This window comes from Oryctolagus cuniculus, chromosome 9 (genome assembly GCF_051225735.1).
Source record: "Oryctolagus cuniculus isolate XC-2025 breed Fujian yellow rabbit chromosome 9, ASM5122573v1, whole genome shotgun sequence".
In the NCBI taxonomy this organism is placed as follows: Eukaryota; Metazoa; Chordata; class Mammalia; order Lagomorpha; family Leporidae; genus Oryctolagus; species Oryctolagus cuniculus.
The window spans coordinates 118,699,205-118,718,668 of record NC_142875.1 but is presented as its reverse complement, the minus strand read 5'-3'; the positions used below and the strand labels follow the sequence as shown (position 1 = coordinate 118,718,668).

General features: G+C 38.7%; 1 protein-coding gene across 8 annotated transcripts in view; it reads right to left on the bottom strand.

The window, feature by feature from the left end:
- The window catches only part of SLCO1C1 (solute carrier organic anion transporter family member 1C1), a 59,356-nt gene that overhangs the window by 22,015 nt on the left and 17,877 nt on the right, over positions 1 to 19,464 (bottom strand). For all 8 annotated transcript variants that reach the window (XM_070049452.2, XM_089303911.1, XM_051850838.3 and 5 more), the window contains 6 exons: positions 14,066 to 14,198; positions 10,460 to 10,584; positions 7,423 to 7,569; positions 4,947 to 5,045; positions 3,022 to 3,267; positions 1,546 to 1,710 (listed from right to left, as the gene is read on the bottom strand). In XM_070049452.2, the coding sequence (XP_069905553.1) occupies positions 1,546 to 1,710; positions 3,022 to 3,267; positions 4,947 to 5,045; positions 7,423 to 7,569; positions 10,460 to 10,584; positions 14,066 to 14,198 (915 nt within the window). The remainder of the gene's footprint in view (positions 1 to 1,545; positions 1,711 to 3,021; positions 3,268 to 4,946; positions 5,046 to 7,422; positions 7,570 to 10,459; positions 10,585 to 14,065; positions 14,199 to 19,464) is intronic.

The window sequence follows — 19,464 nt, the reverse complement described above, 5'->3', positions numbered from 1 at the left end:
CTGTCACATCTTGGTTATCTATAAAATCCAAACGCAGAAGACTTCTCAAATGCCCACCAAAAATACAATTAATAAACAAATAAAATTTAGTCAATTTATATAATCGGGTATGACATAGTAATCAAGAATAACCCACTTGTAAACATGATAACATGGATGAATCTCATAGGTTTTTACTTTAATTGAAATAAGCTTGACACAAAAGAGTATATAGTATGTTACTCAACTTTTATGAAGTTCAAAAATAGAACTGGTCTATGACATGAGAGCTCAGAAGTTATTAGATTTGAGACAAATATTTACTGGAAGGGATATTTGAAGGAGCCTGACATGTGCTATATGTTCTGGATGACGGTTATCCACCTGAGCTGTACATTTGATATTTGTGGACTTAAGTTCTGACTGTAAGTTGTATTTCCATAGCACATAAAAATTAAAAATAAAATAATGTCTCTTCAACTTTTATTCCTCGTCTATTCTTTCAAAAGTCAAGATAAAGCATTGCTTGGCAATGATGGTTGTCTGGGGGAAAAAAAACCCAAAATATTGTTTTCAGATCATTAAATAATAACATTAAATTAACTTGAGTCAATTAACATTAAACATAGAAGAGCAACCTAAACTTAACTTCAAGAATTTTGGAGAATAATCCAAAGAAACAGTGAATCTTACCAGCATCCGCTGATTACCCAGGAGGATCATAGGAAAATTACATCTGCTAAAACGCACTCAGCTATTACCCACCTCTAGCCTAAGGTCTCTTTCAGGGAGGAAGACAGAATGATTTTTAAAGTATGTAATGAAGAAGAAATAATTTAAATCACTGGATACTTGTATCATAAAAAATGTCCAAATAAATAGAATACATGTTATGCCTTTAAACAGTAACACTAAGTGACGTTTATGGACCAAATGAACTAACCCAGGGTTAAAAGTATCCAATTACTTCCAGCATGATGGCTTTGCATGTGCAGACTCTGATTCTTATTTGTTCATTCTTCATCCTTTTCTTTGGCCCTGGAATACCTTTCTCATGTCTTTACTGTACTGCTGTGCTAGAAACACAATCCTTTTAAATAATCCCACTGCCAGGAATCCGAAAAAAGTCTTTTGATTCTGAATAAAAACAAGCTTTGTTTTTTGATGACCACCTCTTAACCTAAGTGTCCTTTTTATATAATGCCAGAAACTGTTGATGCAAGATGGTCACTGTTGTAGGTTTGCAGCTACACTTGAGACATAAAAGCCCAGAGGGAATAATCCCCTGATAAAATGCATGCTTGGTCTGCACAGTATTCCTTCACGAACTGCTTAGGGTGTGTGTCACGCACCCACATGGATGAATAATTCTTGCTACAAAGGTGAGCCAAGGACTAACCTAACATTTTATTCTACTAGGCACTTTTTTTCACTTACTTTTATACTTAAGCTAACATGCCCTAAGTTATCTTAGGTGTATGAGAATGATCTCTAAGATTACCACCAGTTATCCAGATGCATCTGAGCTAACACCTGCAGGAAAGCACAAAGGGCAGATAAGCATACCGATGACAAAGTTGGCTTTGGAGGATGACTGCCCATACTGCTGCTCGATGTACTTGGGTTTATAGGTCACCATGCCAAATAAAGAATTGAACTGAATGGTGCTCGCACACAGATACAAGAAGTATACTGGATTCCCCAAAAGATTCTTCAGAGATGGAAGAAAATCTACAAGACAAAAATAACACAGAGTAATTAAAGACAGCATAACACTTGGCAGAAGATGAAGCTGCGGCAGCAGGATTCAGCTGAGTGAGTCTCCCCCATCACAGAACTCAGGGCAATTGAGGGTGCCACACACTTATGTATTATGTGTACCAAGCCACTGCTGCAAAGCAAGGCTGTGATCTGGCAAGACTTAGACACTGGCTTCACCATGCAGGTAAGACAATTGCATCAGTGGTGAAAGTCAGACAGGACAGATCCCTGTAACAGAAGGAGCTAACAGGCAACATGGATGAGAATACCCCCATGGCCATGCAGCTGGGAGCCAAAGGCAGGGCAGCAGGAATGGTTGTTTTTGAGGTGCTTGGCTTAGAAGTTAAGATGCCTGCATTTCTTACTCGAGTGGCTGGGTCTGAGTCACAGCTCTGCTCTGGATTTCAGCTCCCTGCAAAAGCACACCCTGGGATGCATTGGTGCTGGCTCAAGCAGTTCCTCTCACCCACATGGGACACCTGCACTGACACCTGGCTTCTGGCTTCCACTCTACCCAGCCCTGGGCATTGCACACATTTAGTGAATGAACCAGAGGATGGGAGCTCTTCTGTTTTTCTTTTTGTCTGTCTACCTCTTCATGTCTCTGCTTCTCTAATCAACAAATTAGAGAATGTTTGTTTTCTGGTCTCTATTCTTCAAATTTGGATCAAGGTTACAGGGAAGAAATATGAATGTTACCTCTATTTAACATATATATTTTAGCATGAGAAATGAATTTTCTTATTCTCTCTTCCTATTGTTATCCAGCCAATCATGTCAATACTGCTTGAGGAGGAAAAGGACCAGCCTTGTGGGCACCCCTCCCCCTACAAAGAATCTGTTAAAACTCTTCTGGCCATGTGCCCACAATGCACTCTTTAGTGAGAGAGATGCACTGATACAACCTCTCAAATGGGTGGCTCTCATCTGTTAAAAGACTGCAAACCCTGAAGACCCATTGTTCTGTCCACTGAGATTTCTACAAAGCAGTGATCCTGGGTTCAGACAATTGATGTAAATGTCCACCAAGAAGGTTAGCAAAGCTTGTGGTCATGTGCTCCACTCAGTTTTCCCATAATAAGGCTGATGTGTGAAAAATCCCACTACCCTCCCTGTGTGTGTGTGAGTATGTGTGTATGTTTCTCTTTCCCCCTCCCACTTTCTCCCTCTCTGAACACAGGGGAGGCAGAGAGTGGTATTGTTTGTAAATCTTCTATAGCCCCAACAAGTAAACTGAAAGAACTTCAAAATCAGGAAGAAATCAGAAAGAATCAGACTTACCTCTTGCCATTTCCAGCATTTTTGCTTTTTCTCCATGAGCTGTTTGGTAGTTGACCTGATCATCCACAATGAACCTGGATTTCTCAGAGCAGGAACTGGACTCCTCTCTACTTTGGGGTCTTGGTAAATTCTTTGGTAAACACCAGAAAGGCACGGCTGCAAGAAGACTTACAGTTCCTGCTATCAGATAGCCAAGCCACCAGGCACCTACCCACTGGGGATCCTTCGGGGTAATAGTTACATGATCTGAAAGACAGAGAGGATGGCCAAGGAGCATGCATTGCAAGGCCAATGGGTTGACATAGGCTTCTATTAACAAAATTAAATCCTGGCATTAGCTCTATCCTATCACAAAATACCTAACAATTCATATATGACTTTTATCCTAATCTGGATATTAATGTGTGGTTTGCTGAAGGAATGAGAGAAACCATGTGATGCTTTCTCCTTTGGGTCCTTAGATGAAAAATTATAGAGTCTTAAGTTTGGGGAAGGTCTTATAAAATCCAAACTGTGTACTAGTGCCTGAAGAAGGACCCAGGACAAGAGAAAGACAACACCTGAGAGAGACTAATGAGGGCTCAACATGTCCCACTCAGCTACTCCACATCAGCACCACATTCATCTAATTTATGCATAGAGCATCTAAGATTTTACTCGAAGGAAGATTAATGCCTTGCACCCTCCAAGCCAAATCTAGAATAAACATTTTATTTGAATTCAGATGGTATTTGTATATCTGAAGCACAACTTCAATAGCTAATTTACCATGGAATTTTATGTTTGACATTATTTTTCATTTGATTAAAAAGATTTGACAGATTTTAAATCAAATCATTGATTTCATATATAATAATCTATAAAATATGATTATACTTTGTCACCATCATATTCTATGAGATCAATAAAATGGATACTCATACCTTGAAATTTGGGCTCAACTGCTACCACATTATATTTGGTAAAATATTTATACAACTCTGTCACTGCATGTTAGATGCTTCCCCTTAACAATCCTCTTGCATACCTCTCATCACACTTATATGTCCTCATCTAGATCAGGATTTTACACTTTGTGAAGTCAAAGAACTGAAGTATTTTGTTCACTGCTCTGGAATATCAACTAGGGTATAGTTACAGTAAAATAACTTTGGTGAAGTCATGAATGGACAAATAAAATTTGGGCAGCATACCTTGCAGTTCATTTCATTTAAAAAGTGCAAGAATTTTATATTCTGTTTTAATACACAATGACTTTAAAATGCAATTTCATATGAAACTTGTTTCTAATAGCAGTCTTAGAATTCTTTTTTAAAAAAGATAAATGCCATTCATCTTTAGGGGATGTATCTCCTGGGGATGGGAATAAGTGACTAGCTATGGGAAGATAAAGCCGCCCAATGAAATCCTGCACAAGTATTCTAAAAGGAAGGTCAACATTCTACAATATATTTCCACTTGGAAAAGACTTGGTAAGTTAAAAAAAAAAGAGTGGGGGGTCATTTGGTTGCCAGAAGAGTTTCAGTCCCTAGTTCTTCTGGCAAGTCCCCAGATGCATTATCAATTGATGTAACTCTAATGAATGCTCACACACCTGAAATTGGCAAGAGCCCACAGGCAGCCTTGGTTTGGGGTCTTAACTACACTGGAATGCCTCTCAACTGGCCAATCAGAAATGAAACTAGGATACATCTTCCAAACAAATTATGGTCATTTATTCAGTTCTATCACCACCTATTTTCAAGTTCCATTTACTAATGCATGTGATGATTGTATCAATAAGTTTCCCATGGATTATTTTCATTTTATGAAAGATGACTACCCCGTCATTTTATAAAGAAATGATTTGATACTTTTCACAATGTACCCATATCAAAATTCACAGCATCTAAAGTAAATGAATAAATAAAAATAAACTCCCTTACCTAGGTTTACAAAGCCAATGTCAACATAGAGTTTGGCACATAATGAGCCTAACAGGAAGCCAAAGATTGGTCCTATAATTGCAACTGTCTGCACACACCCTGCACAAACAACAAAAAAAGGAAAGAAAAGAGAGAAGAAGTTGCCGTTTATTTGTTTTGATAAATTAAAATTTTAAACAAGAAATGTGAGATCCAGTTAGTTGCTGAAAATGTTCCAACTCTACATTTGTGTGTATTTCATTTGTCAACTTTTTCAACCACACTGAAAAGGAATTAAGTTTTCTACTTTGAGGGAAGAACAAACACCTTTAAAGCCCTTAGTGTCTTGTGATAAGAAAAGAATATCAAAGCTCTAAAGAAGCTAATTTAGCAAACTTCACTCTCTGGGATTAGATTGCCCACTCTTAAAAACTGCAATTGTACTGGTTTTGATAGTCTTTAAACAACTTGCTATGGTCAGATGAGTGTAAGATTCCTCTTGACAATGAAACTGATTCCTTGCACATTAGAACAGTGTATCCATACACTTCGAGGTTCTGTAGGCCTGTTTTCTTTTTCTTTTTTCTTTTTTTTTTTTTTTTTTTTTTTTTGACAGGCAGAGTGGACAGTGAGAGAGAGAGAGACAGAGAAAGGTCTTCCTTTTTGCCATTAGTTCACCCTCCAATGACTGCCACGGCCAGTGCGTTGTGGCCAGCGCACCGCGCTGATCTGATGACAGGAGCCAGGTGCTTCTCCTGGTCTCCCATGGGGTGCAGGGCCCAAGCACTTGGGCCATCCTCCACTGCACTCCCTGGCCACAGCAGAGAGCTGTGTAGGCCTGTTTTCAAGAGCAGTATCTGTGCGGAATCCTGGAAGCAGCCAGTAAAGGAAGCAGACTTGGGAACAGGTTGAGTGCTCTGGGAGGCTCATGGCCATCAGGGAAGCCCTAACAGTAACATGGCCGACTGCTTAAAAGACACCATCTCTAGGAACCAGAAAAGTGGCTCTTTCTTGCCAAAGATTCCCAACTGCTTTGCATTCAACACACAGCTTAAGGCACACATATTTCTGTAGATTTCAATTAACTGGAGGTGTAACTAGCAGGTCCCAGATCGTTTTCAGAACAGAAAAGAGGCTGGTGCTATGGGTAAAGCTGCTGCCTGCAGTGCCGGCATTCCATATGGGCACTGGTTCCAGTCCTGGCTGCTCCACTTCTGATCCAGCTTTCTGCTATGGCCTGGGAAAGCAGTGGAAGATAGTCCAATTCCTTGGGTTCCTGCACCTACATGGGAGATGCAGAAAAAATTCCTGGCTCCTGGCTTTGGATCAGAACAGCTCTGGCTGTTGCACCCATCTGGGGAATGAAGCAGATGATGGGGGATTTCCTTTCTCTCCCTCTCTGCCTCTGCATCTCCGTAACTCTCCCTTTCAAATAAAAAAAAATTCAAAAAATAGAAGAGAAGAGAGAATTAAGAGAAGAAGTGGGCTCTGTGCTCCTGGTGAGGAAGGAGGCACTGGGCCCGTGCATGCTTCTCCTGGCTATAAACTTTCCTCCAAATCCCAAAGGAAATGCCCAGTGCATGCGACAGAGATTTTGTTCCAGTTCTATTCCCTGCTTAATACTGATTTTTTCCCATAAGTACAAGAAACCATATTCTTAATTATAGCCTGCTTGGCTCAACCAGAACACTGCAAAGTTGTACATAGCACAGACAGGGCAGGTCTGTCCTATGGACCTAGCTGCAGTCCCCTCTCCCTGTCCAAAGAATTTAAATCATACCCTTCTGTCCCCAGTAGACAGTTCTTTAAAAGATCACGAAGCCAAGCTGATGTGTGAAACAGAACAAGCCTTAGTCATTCTGTATCTCTAGCTTTGAGCTTAATTCTAAGACATAGAGTCCCCCAGTAAATGCTGCTTAGATGCATCTGAACTTCGAGGTATGTCTTTGCTGTATCATTTTGGCCTTTGCAGCTTTTGTTGTTGATCATCCACAGAGACTGATTCCAGAGATAGGACAGCCTCTGGCCTTGCTTCCATCCTTTTATACTTTTCTTTACCCATCGCTACCTGCTCTTGTTACCTCAGAATTCTTTGTGATCTCTCATAGGGGTAAAAGGTGCTTTTAATAATCAGTGCTTATAAATATCAAAGAAATTTCTGAGGCTCTGGAAACAAGTTTAGAATATACAGATATGTACACACCTAAATGCTGCAGCAGCACTATAATGATCCCACTTAAAAAAGCCTATAAAATCTGATGCCCACAAGAAGACTTTGAGGCGGTCAGGCGTCACTACAGTGGAGCGCACGATTATTTCCTTCCAACTTACTGTTCTTTCCTAATAGGTCCTTCGAATTGGAGTGCATTCATCATGCAAATCCTCACTGAGCACTTCAGAAATGTGTGAACTGAATATAGGAACTGGTTGCAGTATTCAATGGAATGGAGAAACCAGCTACCCTACTTCCCCCAAAAATGGATAGAGTGGGCATTACCAATATAGAAAGGTGCATTGTCTTCACTGGCAAAGTCATCCAGGTAGGCAATGCCTAGAGGCTGTATGGGAGTCTCTCCCAGGCCACGAAGAAGGTTTCCCAGGAAAACATAAACCCACATGGAGGAGCTGGCATCAGCTTCACATTCTTAAAAGAAAAGCAAACGAGAGCATTGCAATTAGATAACTATCGAAATTAAATATTTACTCTGCATCTCTACAATGTGTCCTAAAAAGGAATTAGAATGCAAAAGTGAAATGGCAAGTAGTCATAATTTGATGGAAGGAAGACTGGAAAATGTTTTGTCACTGTAATCTTGTAGGGAGTGGAAACCTCCCAGAGACTTAACCAAGCAACTCTATTGCTTCTTGTTTCTGTTCTCTCTTCTTATTTTCTCTCTTCTTTTTATTTTGTACCCATTTCAAGCTATTTGAATTCCTACAATCCAGTCACACTCAACAACCTATTGAGGGCAAAATATGCATTTTGAATAAAGACTTTCTCACCTTAACTCTAGACAGTTCTATTTTTCAGTAGAAGTCATAAATGTTTTTATTATTGAGCAAGTTTTATCTGAAACGCAAAATTCTAAACTGCCTATACTTCAGTATTGGGCAGTACTGGCTACAATTATGTTTATTTGATAGTGAACATTGTTTTTAGGATTTTTAGGAAAAAATTTACATAAAATTGGGAACCCCCTATGATTTATCATTGAAATTTTATAAAAAGATTTTTTGACTATTTTTAGAGTGAGATTCAAAGCAAGCAACTTTAAAATGCTCTCAGAAAATCCAGGTCTTGGTACAATCCTGTGTGAAGTAGGATAATAGCCTCCATATCTAGCTTTGAAGAGGTCAAACTCTTTAATAAAATCTATAATGTTAACAACCGCCAATAATTGCCATTTCTAGAAGCTCCCTCCCGGCCACTCACTGGGCTAAGAAATTGGTGGGCATCTTTTAATTGAATCTTCCTAGTGACCCATGGGCTGGGATTAGTCTTTAAAATGGCATTTGACTAGGAAGTGTGAGTTCTGACGAACTGAGGTGAACACCTCTTAACAAGTGGATCAGACTGCATCACAGCTGTGACGACTGTGCACTCTTCTGGGCTTGATCCCTTTTCTGCTCCTTCGGGAAAAGTAGTGCAGGACCAAGGATTTGCACTCTCCTCTCTGGATTTCTAGTCTGCTCCCCAAAATATGATGTGAGTTCTTTTTCTAAAAATTAATTCTAATATCAATTCTAAACTTAACATTTGTATAATCCTAAGAAGCTTTTTATGGTCATCAGTTTTGCTTAAGCGTGGATACTTTAGTTCTGTGTGTAGACACAAGCAATGTGTGGCTATTAAAATTTAAATTAATTAAAACATTTTGAAACTCAAGTAATTTTTAAAATTAAATTAGATAAAATATATCTTTTGGTTTCTGAGTACCACTAGCTCCAGTCCAAGTGCACAACACTCCCATCTGACTAGTGGCAGCAGTATTGGGTATAGGACATGGCCATCGCCCCAAGTCCTGTGACTAGCTCTACTCCAGGGTGTCGTGAGAGAGAAGGAGGACTGGGTGTGGAGCATTTCTGAGAAGAATTTCATGTTCAATCCCATGACCATCTTTAGGGTAGCTTCACATTCATGGTATCTAAGGAAGAGGATGTTCATACTGGAATGTTCCTCACCTAAGGAAGGAGAAGGATTGACTGTGAGTGCTATGCTCCGTACATATCAGGTAACTTTCCCCCTTATATTAAAGATATTTTACTTAAATCCCATGACTCTAAAGCCTATGTGTCAGTTGTTTTTTTTTTATATCAGAATTTGAAGTATTTCCTAACTAGTTGTGCTGCCATTTGTATCATCTCTTCCCTACAATCTCATCACTGACTATACATTGTGTACAGATGAAACGGAATACTTGAGTCAATCCTTGCATAGTGCCCTAAGGAAATTGATTCCCCAGGTCAGGAGTAAAGGAGGGAGAAGGGGGTGGCATGGGAGGGAGTGGTGGCATATTGATGCTCTGGGGGACAAGAGGGGACTTGTTCTCTTGCCCGCACTGAGTCCTAGAGATGCAGGAAACCTCTACAGATAAATATGTAGAGTTTCTGAGTGAGAAAATCTCATTGCACTTTGGCCTGTTAGAACCCAGGGAGGTAATCAGACCAAATCAGACCGTGGAGACAAAAAGGCTGCATGGCAGAGTTAAGCACCCTTGCCTGGGGCTCCTCTCAAGATTCTCACAGTGCAAATCTCACGGAAGAGATGATGGCCTGTTCCCAAGGGCAGTGCAGACACGGCACTGCTGGGCCACATTCACCAGTCCCGTGGACACTAGACCTGCTGACAAAACTCCCTGTGCCCCATCTCATGTGGGAAGCAAGATGATTTCCCTGTGTCCAAGACTGTCACTTCTGTATCAGAGAGCGCTGCTGTGCCAAACAGGACATAGATGAGAACACAAGACGACCCTGTGATGTCATGTGTGACCAAACACTGTGACCAGCAGGGTTTCAGACATCTAAGCTGACAAGGGACTGATAACACCAAGAACCTTACTGCCTCCATGATATTTTGCAAGCTCCTAGAACACAGGCAATGCCTGGGGGAAGGAGGGAGATTAGGACAGAATGAAATTGTTTCTCCCATTCTGATGGAAGAATCTGAATAGGGAAATTAACTTGATTTATGAGGGAAAATTACATTTCTTTCACTCCTGAGAAACCAGGAGTACGAAACCAGTTTTTCCCTGCTATCAAGGTGGTCCATCTTATTTTAGAAACATTGGAAGGCTTTTCCAGTCACCAGTCATTATAGTCATAATATTTGATCATCTGTATATTTTCTTAGGATCTCATCATTTACTGCTTTCTATTCTAGGGATCTTTATGACATTGTAATATTTCAATTTAAGCGATAAAGGCTTGAGAGCCAAAAAAGTACAGATATTCTTATGCAAACCAAAGCACATAGAAAGCACCACCTTGCCTCCAAAAAAAAGAGTTTATTTTGTCAACTTAAAAAACTATCTTACCTTTATCTATTTGAGGTTTTGATTTTTCCATAACTGAGATTGATAATTGACTTCTAGACTCTGGAAGACATGGAGAGAAGCTGAGAGTGGAATTGGATGAAGGAGAGTATCTGTCATATCTGTACCTGTATAAAAAGAACATGTTCTTGGTGATAGACCCATTAACGTAATATATATATTATGTACATGCTCTGCAGACAACTCATCCAGGCATTAACTGAGGTTACAGCTATCTTGGAATCTGAATCACCAAATCAAGCCAGCATTTAACAGCAGAATTTGCTGCAGAGGTAGACTGCGGTTCTGGTTCATGAGTTTCCTATCATACCTGTCCCTGTCAATTACAGAGTGCAGTAAAAGAAAATAAAAGAATTATTTAAATCATCTTAATATAAAATAATAACCACAAATCATCTACTCCGTTGTTGAAAAAGTATCCAACACTTGATAGAAATCATGAATCTCTCTGAGACAGAGCCAAGCAATAATTAAGGCCTTTAGCATAATCTGTTTAGAGTTTGAATTTAGTAGAGCTGCAAGGCTCAATCTAGAGAAAGGATAATGATACATGGGCTTCTTGAATCATTATCTAGGTAATAGTCTGCTTTTTCCACAATTTAGTAATCCAGCTACAACTTGTTTCTAATTCCAGTCCTTCCTCCACTGATGGAGCTATGATGGCAGCCAGGCTGGAGACTGAAGGGCCAGAGTAGGCCGAGGCTATCTACAGTCCTCTGCTCCACGCCACCCAGGGTGACCTTCAGCCAAGTTCTCAGCTCCATCTGGACCCTTCAGGGAAGAGGTACATAGTACAAAGGTCTCCTAACATCATCGTCATTCTCATTTTGTTTTGGTGCTATATGACTATGTGTCTGGCCATCACAGTAATGTTATTTGAGATGCCAATCATAGAATCTCATTTATTCAGCATGGTAAGGAAAACATGTACTGAGTAGTTAAAATATTCAAATGGTCAACAAAAGGGTTACCTTACCTCCCTTTTGTGCACCCTATGCCTCAGTGGGTCTACAGATTCCCCTGAGAAAGGAGGATCTTTGGTACACACATTTTATGTGAATGTTTTAAGGGAGGAGGTTCACAGTTGTCATCATTCACCAAATGGTTCCCTGACCAAAATAGGTTAAGAACCATTTCAAAAGGGTAGCTATTTCCAATTTTTAACTATACAGAACACGTGTTATTGAAATCATAGTAAATATAATTCTGATTAATTAACAGGGACAGAGACACCATGGACTGTTATAATGACTCAAGGCTATTAAAGTGAGCATCAATGGTGATTATGTAGCATTTTATAAAAAATTTAATTTGAACATTCTCAGTTCCTTTTGTCAAAAGCTAACTGTTGCAAGCATGATAATTATTTAGGTTTTGAATAAATAGACTCATGTAAGTGCCTCTTTGTCACCAAATTTTATCTGTGACATTCTAAAAATTATTTGTTTTCAGTTTAGTTGTAAAATGAGGGCTACAGATGGCATCTGTGCCCATTTAGACTCTGTTGGACAAAAAGACAAAAAAAGTGATTGAACAGAGGACCAAGGGTATAGGTGCTTTAGTTCTGATCTACACTAATGGGATAGGACTCTGATGCAGGAAATTATATAGCAGTCTCCTAAACAGTCTCCCTGCCTCCGTATTCACCCACTAAAATCAATTCTTCAGCAGTAGTCAGTGTGATCCCTTAAAAATCTAAGTCAGATGGGGGCCAGTGTTGTGGTGCAGCAGGTGAAGCTGCTGCTTAGGCTGCCGTATCAGAGGGCCACGATTATAACATGCAGAAACCAGGGGCTAGAAAGATTAAGTAACATGCCTAAGGACACATGGAAGAGTTGCTGATCTCCTGCAGAGAATTAAGTCTAGAGCCAAGGATTTATTTATCCTAGGTGACTGCTTCAAATTTTTAATTTTTGTAGTAGAGGAACTATTTTTCCCCTGAGCATATACTGGCGGCCCAATGAATGAGACAGACTGCAGTGCAGGTGAAGCAGGGTTTAAACATATTGGAGACTCACTTGCTCAGCTTTCTCTTTTCCCTCCTTCTTACCCGTCAGTCCCCTATCACACCTCTGCAGAGTCTCAATGATGCAAGCAAACTCCTACCTTGTGGAAAGGATGCCAAAGAGGTGTTCAAAGAGCAACAGAAGTGCCAAACCACAGCTCCCTCTCTAACCAAAAATGAAGGTGTCAGGGAAAGCTCCAAATAGATAGGAAGGCTCCCATTTAAAGATTCTTGGGGCCAGCAGCTGTGTATAGTAGGCTAAGCCTCCAGGTTTGTGTCCTGGATTTTCCTTTGCTGATCCAATTATCCGCTAATGGCCTGGGAAAGCCATTAGTGAAAAAGTGAAAGATGGAAGTGAAAGATGGCCCAAGTGTTTGGCCCTTGCACCCATTTGGGAGACCCAGAAGAAGCTCCTGGCTTCAGATCAGCCCAGCTCCAGTCATTGCAGTCATTTTGGGAGTGAACCAGCAGATGGAAGATCTTTCTTTCTGTCTCTCTCTCTGTCTGTAACTCTACCTCTCAATTAATTTTTTTTTAATTCTAAAAAAAAAAAAAAAAGATTTTGTGTCTTGCCTTTAAAGATTGGCTAAGGAACAAAAAATTGGACTGCACTGATATATATGACCTAGGAATTAAGTCTCTCTAGCTCTAAAATGTCAATGATACAATGACCTAGAACTGACAGTAATCAAAATATCATCTGAAGTGTACTTTTTACAAATACTCTCCTGCTTTGGATCGTTTTGCTAGTCATTTTTCTTAGCTAGCAAAAGGTAAGCCCCTAACTGGGGAATGGCATGGATACATATGAAGGGTGTTGCATGGGAAGTCTGAAGATCTGCTTTAGGGCCCTGGTTCCATAATTAGAAGACACTGACCCTTGACCAAGTCACCAAACTCTCCAAGTTGTGGGCCTCAGCTCTACAACAAAATATATGATAAACTAGCGCGTATATCAAAGTTGCTGTCAGGATAAAAATATTAAAATAATATTATATTAAAATAATAAAACAAACAAATAATAAAATAAAGGTGAGAATCTTTGGAATTACTACCGTGTAAAGTATCAACAAAAGTGCCAAGAGTAGACTTCAGGATTACTAGGACATAGATACTACATTTCAATTGATAAAGGCCTATGTGTGACTACTGGGACGTTGAATGGTTGTGTGAGCTATTTTAAACCCCTTACTCCTCAATTATCCATCAGGCAGTGTGCCACAATCCAACATTTATTATTAACAGCATTCATAAATTACCCATGTGATATTTATAACATAATATGACAATTTATTTTTATAGATATATTTGTCTCCACAGCTAAATGCAAGCATTTCAGTTAAAGCATGTTAGTGAAACTTTCCCTTTAATCTTGTTGACATCAATACATATCAATAATTTTTATAGTTATAAAGTCACAAATAATTACAAAAGTATTCTGAAATTCTCTTCAAAGATGTTATAATAAAAATAATATGAATAATTATGATAGTTTAAGCTTAATTTTAAGTAACCAATTTTAATCATAAAAGGGAGAAATGCAATGGTTGGATAAGAAAAAAAGGTGACTGCTTTAGACTTACTGTTCCATGAAGAACTGAGGCATTGCAATGAACAATGTTCCAACTCCCATGATTAGGCACCCTGCTCCAATTATTTTTGGCCTGTGAAGTTTGGCTCCAAAGTAACTAACAAATGTTATAACTAAGAGATTCCCTGGAGGAAAAAGAAGAAAGCATTTTAAGTTAGAAAACTTAAAAAAATCCAGCAGTATAATTGCATGTATGAATGTACACAGCAGGCCTAGTGATGTTTTGTTTTTATAAAACCACCTGCCCATCATTTTCCCATTTTACCTTTCTGTTCTTTCATCTGGGATGACAAAATCTCTAATATTCATTACTTCAACGACCTCATCCCTTTGTCAAAATATATTAATTGCCATTCCTCCATCTCATTGCACCCAACCTTGTCCTCTTAAAATGTTTTATAACATCAAATTGTAGAAGGTTTCTTTTAGTCACTGTTAAATTTTACTTAGAGTTTCTGAAATAAAATAATTACTCTTCCTTCCTTCATATTTTTCTATTAAAATTTCTGTTAGTTTTATAATTGCTTTTGAAACATACAGTGCATCTCAGTCTAGTTGATATCCCCTATAAAAAAGAAAATTCGCACACCTGTACCTAGTTTTGAATGAAATCAAATGATGAAACTCATATTCATATAAATGACACTTTATAATACATCTATAGGCTTTTTCCAAAAAAGGCCAAATAGAAATAAAAATGACATGACATATAAAAATTTAGGCATCTATATGTCCATTATAAAAACTCAATGCTCACCTATAAAGCAAATTTTATGAAATACAAAAATTGCCATAAAATATGCCCATCAATCTGTTTGTTAAAAAATAATTACAGAGCACGGGAATTTTTGAGGGTTGGAATTACGTCTTTCTAAAATGTTTCTATTGAAGCATGTGATAAATCAGTTTTAGTTGAAGACTGATTAAACATGTTTCAAGGAAGATTTCTCACGCTTTGCCATGCATAAAAATTACTGGAAGGAGGCAGTGAGGGAAGCGGAAACTTGTTAAAAACGCAGATTCTTGGCAGATCCCAAGAGTTTTGGATTCCATGGATCTGGGGGTAAGCCAAGAAATCTGCATTTCTAATGCTAGCTTAAATGTGTTGCTGAGGTTCCTTTCCGGAACACACATTGATAAACATGGTTTGGGGTTTTAGATTGGAAGGATTCTTAATGTTTCAGATATTTTCATTTGGGATATTTAGTTTTTAAGAAGTGTTCTGCTTTCTAGACGTCAATAAGTTCCCAGCAATTAATTATTATGGCTAATGGGTGGCCGTGCTTTGAAGTTCTTGATGTTCTCGGTTTTCTAGCAAGATTCTGTTTCCTTCCATCTGTAAGCAATCACCAAATTTCCTACTGTTTAGTCACATCTCCAGCTTTAGTCAATTGGAAAAAGAGCAGTAATTTTTAAAGCCTTGAGCATAACAATAGAGATATTGAGAAAAGTAGCCTGAGGCTTTGTGAGTCTAAGAAGAATTTGTGTTCTTATTTTAAAAAAAAAAATTAAGCATGATATTTCCAATTTGACATTTAAGCATTCAGAAGACATTTTCTATCTCGTTATATCAATAATTTTGTCCACACTTTTGGGCATGTGCCACAGTAAAGGAAGCAAAATGAAGGGAAAGCTGACTTAGGTTACAGAGAATCCCCGCCCACCTCTACCTATCTTCCATCAACAACTCACAAGGACTCATATCTGCAAGATGTGTCTGTGCTACTTCACAAGTGTGCCAAATAGAAGATGATACCTTTCCAGCATCTGAAATAGTTATAGGAGTTTTTGCTTCCTTTACTTAGTATCTTTTCTGAGTTCTTAGGAGGTACACTTGGAAAATAGATGGTGATAAATAACCTTAAAAACCAGATATCAAAATTACCCAACACCTACTCTCATTAGTCTTTGAAAAAAGACAACAGGTCCAAGACTTTTACAGACGTGTTTCATCGGATTTTCAACAAATAGCAGTGGGTGTCTGGTATGACATAAAGTATCACTTGGGACACATGTATCCCATATGGAAGAGCCTGAATTTGAGTCCCACCTTCACTCCTCTTTCCAGCTTCCTGCTAATTCACTCCCTTCGAGGCAACAGGTGATGGATCATTCTTGGGTCCCTGCCATCCATGTGGGAAACCTGGATTGAATTCCAGCTCCTAGCTTCAGTCTGGGACATCTCGGGTTGTTGTGGGCATTTGTGGAGTAATCCAGCAGAAGAGGGATCTCTCTCCCTTCCTCTCAAATTTTAAAAAAGCCGAAGGAACAGAATGTCTCTCCCTTACACACATACACACACACATTCACACAATTGCATAGAATAGAAAAGAAGGCTACCCATGTCAGCTTGTAAGATTACTAATCCATTGAAGTGAAAAGTAGAAAAGATAATACAAGAAAGGCCATTAGAGCCCAAGCTTAATTATAGATATAAATATAAGAATCTGAAACAAAAAATAGTAAACTGAATAGTATATAAAAATATCTCAACCAAGCAGAGTTTATTTCACGAGTACAAGGGTACCACCAAAGAAGACTTTTAAAAAAATCTATTAGTTAAATCACTATGTAACTGATGGAAGGAGAATAACTCCATGTGTACCTTAATAGTTGTAGTAAAACCACTCTATAGAGTTAATCGCTCATGTATAATAATAAAATCTGAGAAAACCAACTTTTAAAATGTTTCAATAAAAACCATGCAGCAAGCCTATGTATTGTTTCACAGTGAAGTTTTGAACTATTTGCATTTAGTCAAATGGAAAAGAATGCCTATTGTCAATGCTTCTGTTCAATATAGTAATATAGCCAATGCAATAAAGCAAGAATAAGAACTAACAGATCTAAGACTTAAAAAAATATATACATTGTCTTCTCTTCTGGCAATACCATGGTCTATTCAGAAAATTTGACAGTTTCTATGGTCAATTAAAATTAACAGAAGCTCAACAATTATGCTGTATACAGTTAATATTTAAACAGCAATATTGTTCCTAAATCACAGGAATCATAAATAGGAAATTTAACAAAAATCCTTTTAATAACAATAAAAACTTTAAATATGGAATAACAATAAAAATTGTAAATCTAACTATTAGTAATATATTTAGAGAAAAATTGCAAAAAGTTGAAAGCTATAAAACAAAAAGTCTGATCAAATGGAGAATTATACTGTGTTCCTATATGGGAAGACTATCATAAAATATCAATTATATGATCTGATCCACAAATTCTTGCAATTTCAATCATATTCAAATAGAATATTTCCAACAATTTCTTCCTGAACACCCAAGAAAAAATTTGAAAAGTAAAGCTGGAGATTTTCCTACATGATAGGAAAGCTAATTAAAAAATTATAATCATTAAGACATTCTTCTATTGAGTCATGGATAAACACACTTAAATAGATTTACACCAAAGTTGTAAATTACCATATGACAAAGAGGGCATTAGTAATAATTGAGGCCAAATATATATTCAATTAGTGCACACTGTAGTTAGTTAGATCAAAATAAATGAATTCCCACATCATACCATACCATTTAAATTCTTTTTTTTTTTTTTTTTTTTTTGACAGGCAGAGTGGATGGTGAGAGAGAGAGACAAAGGTCTTCCTTTGCTGTTGGTTCACCCTCCAAAGGCCACCACACCGCGCTGATGCGATGGCAGGAGCCAGGTACTTATCCTGGTCTCCCATGGGGTGCAGGAGCCAAGGACTTGGGCCATCCTCCACTGTACTCCAGGGCCACAGCAGAGAGCTGGCCTGGAAGAAGGGCAACTGGGACAGAATCTGGTGCCGCGACCGGGACTAGAACCCGGTGTGCTGGCGCCGTAAGGCAGAGGATTAGCCTAGTGAGCCACAGTGCCGGCACCATTTAAATTCTATTTCAAGTTGGTTAAATACTAAATACTGGCCAGCGCCACAGCTCAATAGGCTAATCCTCCGCCTAGTGGGCCCGGCACACAGGGTTCTAGTCCTGGTCGGGGCACCAGATTCTGTCCCGGTTGCCCCTCTTCCAGGCCAGCTCTCTGCTGTGGTCAGGGAGGGCAGTGGAGGATGGCCCAAGTGCTTGGGCCCTGCACCCACATGGGAGACCAGGAGAAGCACCTGGCTCCTGGCTTTGGATCAGCGCGATGCGCCGGCCGCAGCGGCCATTGGAGGGTGAACCAACGGCAAAGGAAGACCTTTCTGTCTCTCTCTCTCACTGTCCACTCTGCCTGTTAAAAAAAAAAATAATACTAAATACTAAAATTTAAAAAAAAAAGCAAAACTTTTAAATATAGAGAAGAAAGAACACAGAGAAATATTTGCAGCAAAGAATTAGTATCTGGAAATATTAGGTTGTTATATGATAAGCCTTATCTTTTCCTGGTAACTGTCATTTTTAGAAGAGTTTTATTGTATTAAAAACTACTTAGAGGAGAACTTGGGTTTCCAGTATGTAGGCATTAGGTGATAATGCCAAGAGATGTTCAGAAATAAAGGACATTGTTTTATTTAACAGTAACTGAGAGCTAGAAAAGGAGAGGGGCAGTATGTCCAGAGCCCTGGAAGGAAGGAATATGGGAAAAGACAAAAAGACCACGTTAGGATTATGGTCAGGAAACTCACTTGTCTAGAGATACATGTAAATAACTACAGCCAATCTATGATGTTAGTGATAAAAGTTTTCAATGGAAGTTATTAAGAGAACTATATGTCATTTATGGCGTATAGCCTCCAATGAATAATTCTGTATTGAGAACAGTCTAGAATAATGACTAAGAATGTGAAATTATATCCTGGCCCCTACAAATGAAAACTAAGTACCTTCTACCAAATATAGACACATTTAAGTTGTACTGGGACTTGGGAATCCAAGAAAAACTTTGGACAAGATCATTTCTATGTTTCTTTAGCACTAAAATGTTTTTACAATATAATCTGGATTGAGAAAAAAAGTATTACTTGACATTTAATTTTCTCTGCTCAAATCTGGTTCTTTCTGCAAATCTGCTTTATTCTTTCAATTTGCACCAGCTGCCCCTACATAATTAATCTCTCATAATGTATGAGTCACTCATACCTTGACTTCCCATGGCCTCCCATTCAGTTCAGGGCCATTAGAAGGGCAGGTGTAAGGAACAAATCAACCACCCAGGCCTGTCTACAGAGCCTACATAAGGGAGTGATGTGCTCTGATATTGCTGAATCTTGCTATACAAAGTGTGGTTCAAAAACATCACCATCATCTGGGAGCTTGTTAGCAATGTAGAATCATATCCTCTCTATACAGGATCAGCATCTGCATTTTAACAAGGCTCTGGTCATCTGTAGGAATTGTAAGGCCATTTTAAAAACTATTCTGGATTTTATTAAGAAAATATTTTTGTGCTGAGTGTAGGTCA